The following is a 12745-nucleotide window of genomic DNA, read 5'->3' on the forward strand; positions in this document are numbered from 1 at the left end:
TTCTTTAAATGATGTGCAAGGGCTAATGTTGACTATATATTTTTTAGTTCACTGTACGAGCCACTGACAATGGCCGACCTAGCCGTTCCACCACTGCCCAGGTGATAGTGTTTGTGACCAGGAACCAGTTTAACCCTGTGTTTGTCCAGACTCCCTATGTGACCAGTGTCCAGGAGAACACAAATAATGGCTCCCTGATCTACACTGTGACAGCTGTGGACCAGGATCTGCAGGGCAGGATTGTATACCGCGTCACAGGCACTCTGTCCGCTCCCAGCTTCTTCAGACTGGATCAGGATGGACGGGTGTACACTAACGGAAATCTCCGAACAGACGTCTCCCTCACCTATGTTGTAAGAATTCATTTAATGGAGTCATTTGATGAATGTGACATTTTTGGTATTGCTTTTTGTCTTACTATTCAGCATTAGGCTGAAGAAAGATTTTACTGTGTTGGACTTTCAAGTCCATTAAAAAATTTCTGAGCACATTTGTAGAGGTAGAGAGAAAGTGTGTACATTGCACACATGTATACATTTTGTATTTTTAGCTGCGAGTGCAGGCCTACGATAGTTCTGTCCCGACCCAGACCACCACTGCTGATCTGACCATCAATGTGCTGAGAAACATCAACCCCCCAGTCTTCTCCCAGGACACCTACTCCACCAGAATCAGTGAGGCCGCCAGCATTGGCTCCCGGCTCATTGACACCACTGCTACAGACCTAGACAATGTAAGTTTACAGTCCAGCAGTTCTTTCAGCCATTTTGATATCTCTTGATAGTAATGAATAAAAAGTGAAGAGAATATCAGTATCTACTAGATATGCCTACATGTGTATTATCAAATCATCCTGCTATGTAAATGTGTATAGAATTTGATACTGATGGGATTGTATGCTTTTGATACTACAGGACCGCCTGACGTACTCCTTGAGGAACAATGAGCAGAGATGTGTTGACATGTTCTTCATTGATACTGCCAATGGTGACATCTTCTTGAAGAAGTCCTTCTTGGATATATCAGATGTTACATTCTCAGTAAGTACAATCGCTCCTTATTCTGAAATCAGTGAATATAAACAACTGTAACAGTAGTGAGTATGCTGACCTTGACTACCATTTGTCTTTGTAGTGTACTGTACAAGTGACAGACAATGGCTATCCCAACCCTCAGTCCGACACAGCCACTGCTATCATCACAATCGACCGAGATCTGAACGTACCTGTGTTCACCAGCAATGCTCGCTATGCTGTGACCATTGATGAAACCACCAACATAGGAAGTTCCATTCTGAATGTGCAGGCTTCAAGATTGAATCTAGTGGTATTTACATTTATAAAAGACACTCCATATGGAAAACTGATTAACCTGTGAATAATTATTGTATGTATCTCAATTTTGAACTTTCCAGGGACGTATTTACTATGAATCAATTGGAGATTATCCAGCCCAGAGTTTCTTCATGGTACAGAACACCAGTGGTGCCATCAGTGTCACCCAGGATCTGCGTCAAGACAACCTGCGTCTGAACTCCTACTTGGTGAGATTTTGACTCTAGCTATTCTTTTTTCCTCCTAGACTTAAATATTTTGCACTGTTTCATATAATTGTTTGAATTACAGCTGAGAGTAGTTGCCTATGACACTAGTGTGTCTCGTCTGAGGGCTACAGCTGAATGTTTCATCACCGTCAGAAGGAACCTCAATGGACCAATTTTCAATCCTTCGACATATGAAGTGACCATCAGAGAAGAATTAGCCGTCAACACCTACATCCAGAAACTGAATGTGTCAGATCCTGATGGAGTAAGAACTGAAAACCATCTATCAAGTTTACATTTCCCGAATGAATGTGTTACATTTCTAAAAGGTGAATGAAGAGTTTTAAATGTGTATTTTCTTTGATTATAGAACCGAGTGACTTGCTCAATGACAGGCGATCAGAAGGCTTTGAGCTACTTCAGTGTTGACTCACAGACCTGCTTTGTTAGAGTGAGCAGACTCCTGACAGAAGACAACACCAGGGATATCAGATATACGGTCGGTATCACTTTTCTAAGACTTTAGACATTCTGCTTTTAGCTGAATTATGTACGTTTCTGTAAATAGAAGACATGTATGAAAATCGTGGATGGAAAAACTAAGTGAATTACTTTTGTTGACAGGTGACAGTGACAGCAACTGACAATGTCAGTCCCAACCCTCAGTTTTCCACAGCAACAGTCTTTGTGAATGTGCTCCGTGACCGTTTCCCACCTCAGTTCACCAACCTTCCGACCGTGATCCAAGTCCAGGAGTCGTCCAACGTCAACAGTACTGTGTTTACAGCCACGGCCACTGATCAGGACCTGAAGGGAACCATCGTGTATGAAATGATCGGCATGTTCCCAGCTCAGAGCTTCTTTGACGTCAATCCCATCTCTGGAAGAGTGTTCCTGAGGAACGGCCTACTATCTGACAGTCTCCAGACTTCATCCTATGTAGTGAGTATTAGACTATCCCAGTGCATGAGTTTTAATATATTGATCATTGAAATCTTGCACTACTGGTTCTTGAGATAGAACGACTTTTTTCTGCCCTTGTTCACTCCCAGCACTTGTTCTTCTAGGCCCGTCTGAGAGCTTATGACTCAGTCTATCCCAACAACAAAGCCCAAGCTGACCTGACCATCTCAGTGACAAGGAACCAGTTTGGACCAGTCTTCAGCAGGTCAAGATACGAGATCTCCATCTCCGAGACTTTCCCTCTGGGCAACGAAGTTTTGGTTGTAACAGCTACAGATTCCGATGGGGTAATGAGTTGAATCCAGTTGTTTTAATTTCAAAAGATTGAGATTTAAAATTTAATTGATTTATTTACTCTGTTTAACATTTTCTGTGTTTTATATCAGGACCAAGTGATTTTCTCTAACCTTGGATCCACCAATGACCAGAGCTACTTCTACTTGAACCCTGAGACTGGACGAATTACCCTGAGGAAGTTGTTAACTGGAATCAGCCAGAACCAATTCACTGTAAGAAACTTAAAATTGTATATAAATCAGCCAGCTTTGAAATAGAGAAATTTTAATTGAAACTTTTATTGTAATTTTCTTCTTCACAGTTCAATGTTCGAGCCACTGATAACCGACCATCCACTGTGGCACGCACTGCTGAGGCAACCGTGGTCATCTCCATCATCAGAGACTCGGGCCCCCCACAGTTTATCAGCACTCCTTACATCACCTCAGTACCAATCAACAAGGCCGTCAACACATCCTTCTTCAATGTCCAGGCCATCGATAATGATTTACGAGTAAGTTGTCCTATAGTTTAGCAGTAAATAAATGGGGCTGTCAAGTTAATTGAAAACCATCAAATAAATGCCTCTAACATTTTGAAGATAAATTCATGATTTACTTAGATTAAAAATATATGTCAATTTTACCTGTGAATGTCTTGTTTGTAGGGAGTGATTCGCTACAGACTGGATGGCTACAGCCCTGGTACTCAGTATTTCTTCCTGGATCAAACCACAGGAGCCATCTATGTCAGACAACCACTGACACAAATCTCAGGACTCAACATTTTCACCTCCTTCACTGTAAGAACATGACTTTGTTTGCCAAGTTCTTTTTAAGATTTCACTGCAATGAATCCACTTATGCTCATGAATTTGATAATATATTTGATGCCTTTTAGAGGGTTTTTACAACAAAAAAGGCTTAGAAAGAAGTTGTATTTATGATGCCATATTTGTTTAAGCTCTTGGTTACTGCCTACGACACTGGTGTACCAGAAATCATCACCTCTACCATTGTGACCATCACCATCACACGTAACCTTAACGCCCCAGTCTTCACAGCCAATCGTTACCAAGAGACAGTCTACGACTACATCGGACTGGGAAGCAATGTTTTACAAATTACAGCTACAGACAGTGATGTGACCAGTCCCGAGAATTCTGTCATCTACGATCTTCAGGACAATTCTGGATTCTTCACAATTCATCCATTCAATGGAATGATCACAATCGATAGGAGGCTGACTGAGGATACCACAAGGAGAACTGTCTATGTGGTATGTTGATTTTGAATTATGATGACTAAAGCATAACCTTCATGGCATGATAAGAAATTTGATACTTTTGAGGATAATAAAAAACGGAAGCTTTTAGCAAATGCAAGTCCATGGCAAATGATTTTTTGTTCGACACCTTTACTACCATGGGAAGAATTTTAAACAATACATTTTCTTCCAGTTTGGTGCCACAGCAACAGATCAAGGTAGTCCAAGTAGAACAGGAACCGCCACTGTCACTGTCAATGTGATCCGAAACACTGGACAACCCACGTTTGTCACATCCGTCAATTACGACGTCACCGTCAGTGAGAGTACATCTGTACTGTCCACCTTATTGCAAGTAAGAGCTGTGGACAGTGATGATGCTAACACACCCAACGGACAGATCCGCTACAGCATTGTCAGCCCAGCTGTGGCCCGCTCATTCTTCAACATTGACCCGGTCTCTGGTAACATCACATCCAGACTCTCTCTCGTCAGTGTGCCGGATGATATCTACACAGTAAGTTCTTGGGGTTCTAAGATACTGTTTGTACTCAATAGTAAATGACAATACTGTATACAGAGTTATTTTCGCCCCATGTAATTTTGCCCTTCTACACATGCAAACAGTTTAGCCCCGTCTTGAATTCGTCCAGACATAGTTGTGTTTAAAGAATGAGACATTGAAATTCGCCCAGTCTTAAACTCGCCCACTGACAACGAGGGCAAAAGGGGTGAAAATTAAACGAGGGCGAATAATTCTCTGTATACAGTAACTTTATATTATATAATTATATTGAAATATCAATGAGTAAAACTAAAATCTGACACTTTTTGGACTTTTGTAGTTCACAGTTCAGGCAACCGACTTGGGTATCCCTGCTCTGTCCAGTCAGATTTCTGTCACCATCAGAATCCAGAGGAAGGGTCTGCCTTCGTTTGGCCAGGACGAGTACACTGTTACCTTCAATGAGGATTACGCTGTAGGAAACAATATCTTACAGCTACAGGCCACTGATCCACTGAACGCTCAGCTCCAGTACGACATCACAGGCGAGACTAACTCCCTGACCATGTTCTCCATCAATGCCCAAACAGGACAGATAAATCTTGCCCAGTCTTTCCGATCTGATTCCACCATCAGCTCCTACTTGATTCGTGTTGAAGCTTTTAGGACAACTGATCCTACAAAGAGAGCTTTCACCAAAGTGAGGGTGTTTGTGACCAGGAATACCGGGGCACCTGCCTTCATTCATGGAAATCTTGAGATCACTGTGCTGGAAGACCAGGCGCTGGCAGTTGGAATTGCTGACCTCAATGCTACCGACCCAGATTCTGTGAGTTCTATTTTAAAATTTGTTATATATGGTATTATGCATAGCAGAAAATAATTATTTGTCGTATTTTAAGTTGTTTATTCAAAATGTACATGAATTGGACATCTATGTGGACAACTGAAATATTTATTTTTCTAAATGGAGTAATGCATGAGACTTAATTTTTCAGGGAGAAAATGGCCGTATAACCTATGTGTTACGAGGATCTGACTCAGTGCCATCATACTCAGACGTTTATTTCTATGTCAACCCAACCAGTGGAGTGTTGTATGTGACCAAACGCCTCTCTGAGGACACACAGCGACCTTCCAGATATGTCCTCTCCATTACAGCTTTTGACAACGGCATCCCTCAGCTCAGCAGCAGGGTCACTGTCACTGTTAATGTCATTCGTAATCGCAATGGACCAGTTTTCTCTGGCAATTCATATGTAACAACCATTGATGAGTCTATCTCTGTGGGCACCAGTATCCTGCAAGTTCAAGCCACAGATGCTGATGGAGTAAGTAAACAAATCAATGAGTTTTTTTTACTTCACTTCCAGTGGGTTTTTGTTAGCACTTGAAATACAGTAAAATAAAATCCTGTGTGATTTGCCATAATGATTACTTGTACCCTAACAAAATGAGTAGATGTGATGTTAATAATTGTACTGTCTGTTGTGCAGGACCAGGTTCGCTATAGCATTATCAGTGGAATCCCAGGGTCCCTGTACTTTAGGATTGATGAAGTTACTGGTGTTATTGGAGTGTCTTCAGCTCTCACTCAGACTGGCCAGGAACAATTTGCAGTATGTCATTTATATTTCAGTTTTCAAACATAGTATAAATCACTAGTAGATTTCAACGTCTTTTGATGTAAAATGTAGGTATTGATAACATTCTGCTATCTCCCTGTTTTTCAGATGACTGTACAAGCCAGAGATGTTCCAGGACAAATCGCTTCCTCTAGATTTGCCACAATCCAGGTTACCATTAATGTCCGACGTAATCCCAATGCTCCAGTGTTCCTGCAGAGTCTCTACAACCTGACAATCTCTGAGTACGTGGGCGTACAGGACCTTGTTGTGACCGTCTCCGCCACAGACGCTGACTCCGCCTTCACGGACAGTGGAAGAATTCGATACAGGATCATCCAGGCCAGCTATACACCACCAAACCAGTTCGCTCAGTTTGTGGCCAGTGAGTCCTCCGGTGGAATCTACCTCAGTCAGCCACTGACAAGAGATGGTGTCCCCGACACATTCCAATTGATAGTGCAAGCTCAGGACTCGGCCGCTAATCCCAAATCTGCCACAGCCACTGTTTCTATCAATGTAGTCAGAAACTTGTACACCCCAACATTCAACCCCAACAACTACACCGCTCAGGTCTATGATGCCTCAGCCATTGGTACTTCACTGTTCACAGTGACAGCTACTGATGCTGATAGGACTGTCCCCTACAATAGAGACGTAAGTTTTAGCTTTTTTAACAAAAATACTAATTTTGAAAACAACCTGTATATCAATATTTATGATTATAAATAATGTGTTTGTCATTTTAGACACCAAATGCTGAGTTTAACTATGGTATGGATAAGGACTTTGCCTACGAAAACCAGTTCTTTGATGTGACAAATGACGGAAAAGTTTACATAAGGAAATCTCTGACAAATGGTGATGGCCGAACTGTCTACAGATTCCGCGTTAGTGCATTGGACGGCAGCTGGAAGCCAAAGGCTGGAAAGACAGACTGTTATGTGACTGTGATCTACTCATCCGTCAGACCGCGTGGAGTGGGATTCACCCAGGGGTTGTACAACGCTTCTGTGTTTGAGAATGTTCCTCTTCAAACCAGTCTCCTGACAGCTCAAGTAGAGAACCATGATCCAGACACAAACCTTGTGTGCATCATTTACTCAGTGTCACCTTCAACATCACTAAGTTAGTAATTTTCTTTAATTGCTAATTAAGAATGTTAAAAAAGACTTATAGGGAAACTTGAAATTTTCTAAAGTTGGGCTTAGTTTAAGAGTTTAATTTTTTCTTTTAAATGTAAAAAATGAAACATTAGCACTCAAATTCTGATCATATTTGCCTCTATTAGGTCTGTTTGATGTGGCTGTGGTCGGAAATGCATGTCAACTACGCGTCAGTGGTAACATTGACAGAGAGGCAAGCGGTCAGTACATCATTGTGATCGGAGTCCGAGAGGAGGCCAGAAGGACGAAGCGACAAGCAACAAATCAACAGACACCTTATGGTAAGGGAGTTAAAAATATTGTCAACAAATTATCATGTTCCAGTTTCTACTGGTACATAAATATTGATACATGTTATGAGAAATAAACAATGCTCTCTCTGTTTTGCAGTATACAACACCTTCCAGAATGCCACAGTGATCTTGACAATAGAAGATAGAAATGACAATGCCCCACAGTTCATCTATCCACAATATCCTGGTCAGTTGCTGAACAGAAACCTGTACGTTGGAGCCATTTCAATCAACGCTCCAGCTGGCAGCAATGTACTCTCCATTTATGTAAGTCTTCCTAATGTCACTATCAATTATCAAATGTTTTCCCACTGTCTTCTATATTGCTAGCTTCCTTAAAAAACGGGGATTCTGTATAGGATTTATTTCAATAATACATGTATGAATACAAGGAAGCCCACAACTGAAGGCAACCATGTGTGGGTATTGTTTTCATTCCTGTATTTACGGGGGCTCTCTACATCTTGAAATAATTTCTCAAATCGGCAAAAAATTATGTGAATATGATAGATAGCTATGATGATGGATAAGAAATATACTTCAAGTCAAATATGTGATAAAATGTACAATTTTGAATAAAAAATTACTTTAAAAATGTACGTTATTCAGTAAATATGAACAAAAGCCACAGGTAGATTCAAACTCATGATCTGCAGTTCAGGAGCAGTTAAAGCCTGTTATTTTAACCAATGAGCTATGCTGATATACAAGCAAATTAGTTGATAGGAACAATTTAAGAAAACATTTTAATTGTCATATCATGGCACAGTGTCTTGAAAAAGCATAAACTTAGGTGTATTGGGGTACCTTAAGTAAACAAAAATACGTACTTTCATAATAAACCTTTTCAGTGAGTCTTCAGGTTATTTTATACATGCATAATGTAAATTTTATGCCAACAATATTTTATTTGCCTGAGGAGTAACATTCTTTTGTTTTACTTGCAGGCTACAGATCCAGATGCTGGTCTCAATGGTCAAGTGGTGTATGAGTTAGTGGACAACACTGTTTCCTCTGCATTTGGTCTCAATACATCATCTGGAAACATTTACACATTCCTCGAATTTTTCCGCACCTCAAATAATGTCAACTTGAACCCATACCAACTCAGAGTGCGAGCCTCTGACAGAGCCAGTGATATTGAACGTCAGAGCACAGAGACCACAGTTTATGTGAGTTGTTTACAACTTACAAGTTATACAAAATAATGTAGTTGTACTTAAAGCAGTTAAGAGGAATGCTCCATTTAGGTTGTTTCACTATTCACATTGTGTCCAAGGGTGATTTTCTTGCTACATTTAACATGTATGTTTTATTTATGATCTCTAGATTGATTTGATCGAGGACAAGAACAGATTTGTGATGGAGTTGAACGTGCCTCCTAGGGAAGCTGTCAGGACTGTTGAAACCACTCGTCGCGAAATCCAGAACGCCACAAACAAGATTGTCATTATTGAATCTATTCAGGCCAGGCGTATTCTTCAGAATGGACAGCTGAGTTATGACGAAAGATACTCTGATGTTACCTTTGTAGTTTCTGACCCAAATAATGGATACAATCTGGTGTTGAACACTGAATTAAATCTGTAAGTACAAAAATATGAATGTTTAACTTCATTAAAAGTAATGACAAACTCTACTGAATATATTTAATCTCTTAAGTACAGACACAAAATTGAAAATTTTAGTATGTAACTATAAATAAACTGCTACCGATTTTTATCACAGGGTTGGTGCCTCCACCGCCAGTGGAACTCTGGGACAGATTAACTCTGCCCTCAGACAAACCGTGGAACTTGTCAGAACTCCATTCAGTATCAGCAGCATTCAGAGCGTGGCCTCGGGCCTCCAGGACCGTGGTAACATCGTCCGTGTGATGACCAAGTCCTACACTTGGTGGCAGGATGATCCCTGGATTGCATTTGTTGCGCTAGGTGCCATCGTCATCCTCCTAGCCTTAGTGGGAATCATCATTCTCTTCTACTCATGGTCCAGGTCAGATCCTCTTGTTTGCATTACACATTACCAATTTTCATTTTGGAAATTGTTGAATTACATGTACCAGGTACATGTACATGCATTTATTAAAGCCTGAACATAATGGGAGATTTATATACATGTATTGTTTCAGGTTTGATGTTGCATTGTCTTTTTTTATTGTTTAGATACAATAGCTACTTGGCAAGCTACAGAGTTTACAGGAGAAATTATGAACATCAACCAGACTTCACCAACCCTCCAAGCTTCCTCAAAGAATATGAAACACAGGTATGTCATATCTATCAAATCTGTTAGTTACATTTATTCTTTCTCTGACAAAACAGTGAATTAGACAAGTCCTTTGATTGAATGACACTAATCAACGCAACCAAAAAATTATAACAAAATAAAACAGGCTAGTTACATGTTTCAAAGCAGAGATTCACTGTAACAAACAGCAATTGGAACCGGTAGTAAATCCTATAGATTTCTGTACATTTAATTTCTAATCCTTTCTTCTCTATCAGAGTTTGAACATGTATGTCCCTCCTGATGAGACCGTGCATGACCTTGGAGAGATTAACATGAGTTTTGATCGGGATGCTTCCACCAGAAGTCAGGGTGGGGCCAGAGTGGTAGCCCGAAAAAACCCAGTGTACGACAACCGCGAGCAGTACGTTCATTATTAGTACCTCTCCACAAAATCAGGTAGAAATCAATTTTTGACCCAAATTCAATTGCACACGTAGTGGCTTCCTAGAAATTTCAAAAATTTGGTGTTTGGGAAACTTACTCGATCCACAATATACATGTATTTCATGAACATGTATGTGTTTATGAAGATTTAAAGTAGTTCCACAGAGTAGCCTTGATTTCTACCTGGTGTTGATGTATGTGTTCTGTGATACTGTTGTATAACGCACATAATTACTACAGTTAATAATTTTATTGATGCAGAATAACAAAGCATATCAGTTATTTCATTCTTTAAGCTATCATTCATGTGTAATAAATAGTTGAAACAGTATCTGAAATATTTACTGTAAATGCACTGCACACCGAATCTCTCTCCTTCTTGACCCCCTTTCAAGTCATTTGTAAAATTATCATTTGGATTTGACGTTTTCTCAAAATACAAAAATTAACCTTTGCAGTAGATACGAAGTTGATGTCTTGGTGAGCATATTTTAAACTTTATATTTGCTACAATTTTTTGCTCAAATATTCAGCTTGTTTTAGTAGAATTCTATTGCTCAACAATTTTTCTTTCTTAGGCCTATACTCTGTCATATGCTTGTAGTTTCTCGCTCAAAAAAGAGAGTTGTTTTATAACACAAATTTATTACTGAAAGCAGTTTTCTGTAATATTTTGAAGAATTTTACTAGTATAGAATTATACATGTAGAAATGATCTTTTTTTCCCCATCTTGAAGTTTAAGGTTACATTGAACCCCAACAATAAGTCTTCACATAGTTACAATGAAGTAATCTAGTACATCATGTATATGACACTCTTAGCTTTGTAGTTTCTGCTCAATGTAGTGCTATCTACTCCACTAAGTGTCTCAATCTGTGAGCTTTTGCTCTCTGTGATTTGCTTCAACTGAGTTAACTAAACTGGCAATTAACTTACCAAACTGAACCAATATACATATCATCAATTATTTTTGTAAAGATATATATATGAATTATTCAGAATTTTTTTTCAAAACATCTTTGATTTATGTGTATTTTGAAAAGAACATTTAATTTTTCTCTTCTTTTTTTTTTGCTTTTGCAAAATTAACCATTGCATTATCTTTTTTTCAGAATTAGACTCGTCACTGGATTCCAAGACACAAGAACCAACCTGTAATCAATTAAAGACGCTAATTTTCCAAAGACAGTGCTTTAGTTCTTAAAAGTGCTAACTAATCAAATTGTTCTATTTAGATAGATTTTCATTAATATACAATTTTTCTCGATATACTCTGTATCTACCAAAGTTTATACTTTTATAATAAAATAAAACAAAAAATTTCTATTTTTCTGTTATGAAAATCATATTCAGGAGAAGCTCTAGCCCTTTACACAAAAAATCTTATGATCAATTTATCGTAAGCGAAAACTTATTAAATTAATAAGTTTTTGTTCCATTTTCACAAAACATAGATTCTTATGAATCAAATTTGTCATAACTTTAGATAGCACATACCCTTTTGAAAGTATTTCAAAACTAATCATCATAATAAAATATGCACAGGAGAAATGGCAAAATTTAGTATTTTGAACCACATTACACCGTCATTTTGGATTATATAGCATTTGTTGCCTGAAAAATACACAAATTCTCAAGAAATTTTATGACAGATTTTTCTCGGAAGATTTTTTTAAGTCGCGCAAAACACACATTTTGATTTCTACAACGTCGCATGGATTTCACTCAATGTAAGTGATGTAAACGTATAATTTCAGTTTTGTGCCTTGTTTATGAGAATTTTTGTGTATGTTTCTCCTCTTTTATAAGAAATATTAAGTGAGGCAAGATTGTTGCTAGTAAAATGGTAACTGGTAAGTAAAATCTGTAGCAAAACCTGTGAAAAGCACTCAAGATTTCTCTTCCGAGATTCTCAAGTTAAAATCTTATTCAAAATCTTAGATTTTTGTGAAAAAGGCTACTGGAGCTAGGGTACACCATATGTATTTGCATGATAATATGCATCATGACTGCAACAGTTAAAGCTATACACGCTATAATTTGCGTCAATTTTGAATAAAGGGGAAAATGTATGTGTTTGATAACTAATAAAAGTTACCTTTATTCTGTTAATTATAATGCTCAATTCGATCACGTAACAAATATATCAAATATTAAACAATAAAAAATATTTATTTTCCTGCCAGGAAAGTAATGCCTCCTCGTGAATATCAATCTATCACGTGATATCGACAGCTAAATTTAGCCTATCATACCAAAACTGGTGAAGGGTCAACATCTTCATAATTGTGATAGTTTCACAAAGGAAAGGATATTTTCAGTAAAGCATAAATTTGTCCGATATACGAGTACAAACAAAAGAAAAAATACAAGCCTGTGAGTAGATATGAATACTTCCTTTAAAAAAATGACGTAGACCTGTGTTTTTCCC

At 38.5% G+C, this 12745-nt stretch overlaps 1 protein-coding gene across 4 annotated transcripts in view; it reads left to right on the forward strand.

The window, feature by feature from the left end:
* LOC128167758 (uncharacterized) overlaps window positions 1-11636 on the forward strand; it is a 62528-nt gene extending 50892 nt beyond the window's left edge. The window contains exons 133-160 of one of the 4 annotated variants that reach the window (XM_052833651.1): window positions 48-353; window positions 551-733; window positions 915-1040; window positions 1135-1326; window positions 1415-1543; window positions 1626-1808; window positions 1914-2042; window positions 2168-2485; window positions 2611-2793; window positions 2893-3015; window positions 3105-3296; window positions 3450-3584; window positions 3746-4060; window positions 4242-4565; window positions 4894-5382; window positions 5552-5884; window positions 6050-6172; window positions 6287-6835; window positions 6928-7306; window positions 7470-7625; window positions 7735-7904; window positions 8585-8809; window positions 8967-9223; window positions 9366-9632; window positions 9803-9905; window positions 10145-10325; window positions 10772-10793; window positions 11427-11636. In XM_052833651.1, the coding sequence (XP_052689611.1) occupies window positions 48-353; window positions 551-733; window positions 915-1040; window positions 1135-1326; window positions 1415-1543; window positions 1626-1808; window positions 1914-2042; window positions 2168-2485; window positions 2611-2793; window positions 2893-3015; window positions 3105-3296; window positions 3450-3584; window positions 3746-4060; window positions 4242-4565; window positions 4894-5382; window positions 5552-5884; window positions 6050-6172; window positions 6287-6835; window positions 6928-7306; window positions 7470-7625; window positions 7735-7904; window positions 8585-8809; window positions 8967-9223; window positions 9366-9632; window positions 9803-9905; window positions 10145-10306 (6051 nt within the window). In that variant the 3' untranslated portion in view covers window positions 10307-10325; window positions 10772-10793; window positions 11427-11636. The remainder of the gene's footprint in view (window positions 1-47; window positions 354-550; window positions 734-914; window positions 1041-1134; window positions 1327-1414; window positions 1544-1625; window positions 1809-1913; window positions 2043-2167; window positions 2486-2610; window positions 2794-2892; window positions 3016-3104; window positions 3297-3449; window positions 3585-3745; window positions 4061-4241; window positions 4566-4893; window positions 5383-5551; window positions 5885-6049; window positions 6173-6286; window positions 6836-6927; window positions 7307-7469; window positions 7626-7734; window positions 7905-8584; window positions 8810-8966; window positions 9224-9365; window positions 9633-9802; window positions 9906-10144; window positions 10326-10771; window positions 10794-11426) is intronic. The other 3 variants (XM_052833650.1, XM_052833652.1, XM_052833649.1) reach the window with 3 other exon arrangements.
* The last annotated feature ends 1109 nt before the right edge of the window (window positions 11637-12745 follow it).

This window comes from Crassostrea angulata, chromosome 10 (assembly GCF_025612915.1).
Source record: "Crassostrea angulata isolate pt1a10 chromosome 10, ASM2561291v2, whole genome shotgun sequence".
In the NCBI taxonomy this organism is placed as follows: Eukaryota; Metazoa; Mollusca; class Bivalvia; order Ostreida; family Ostreidae; genus Magallana; species Magallana angulata.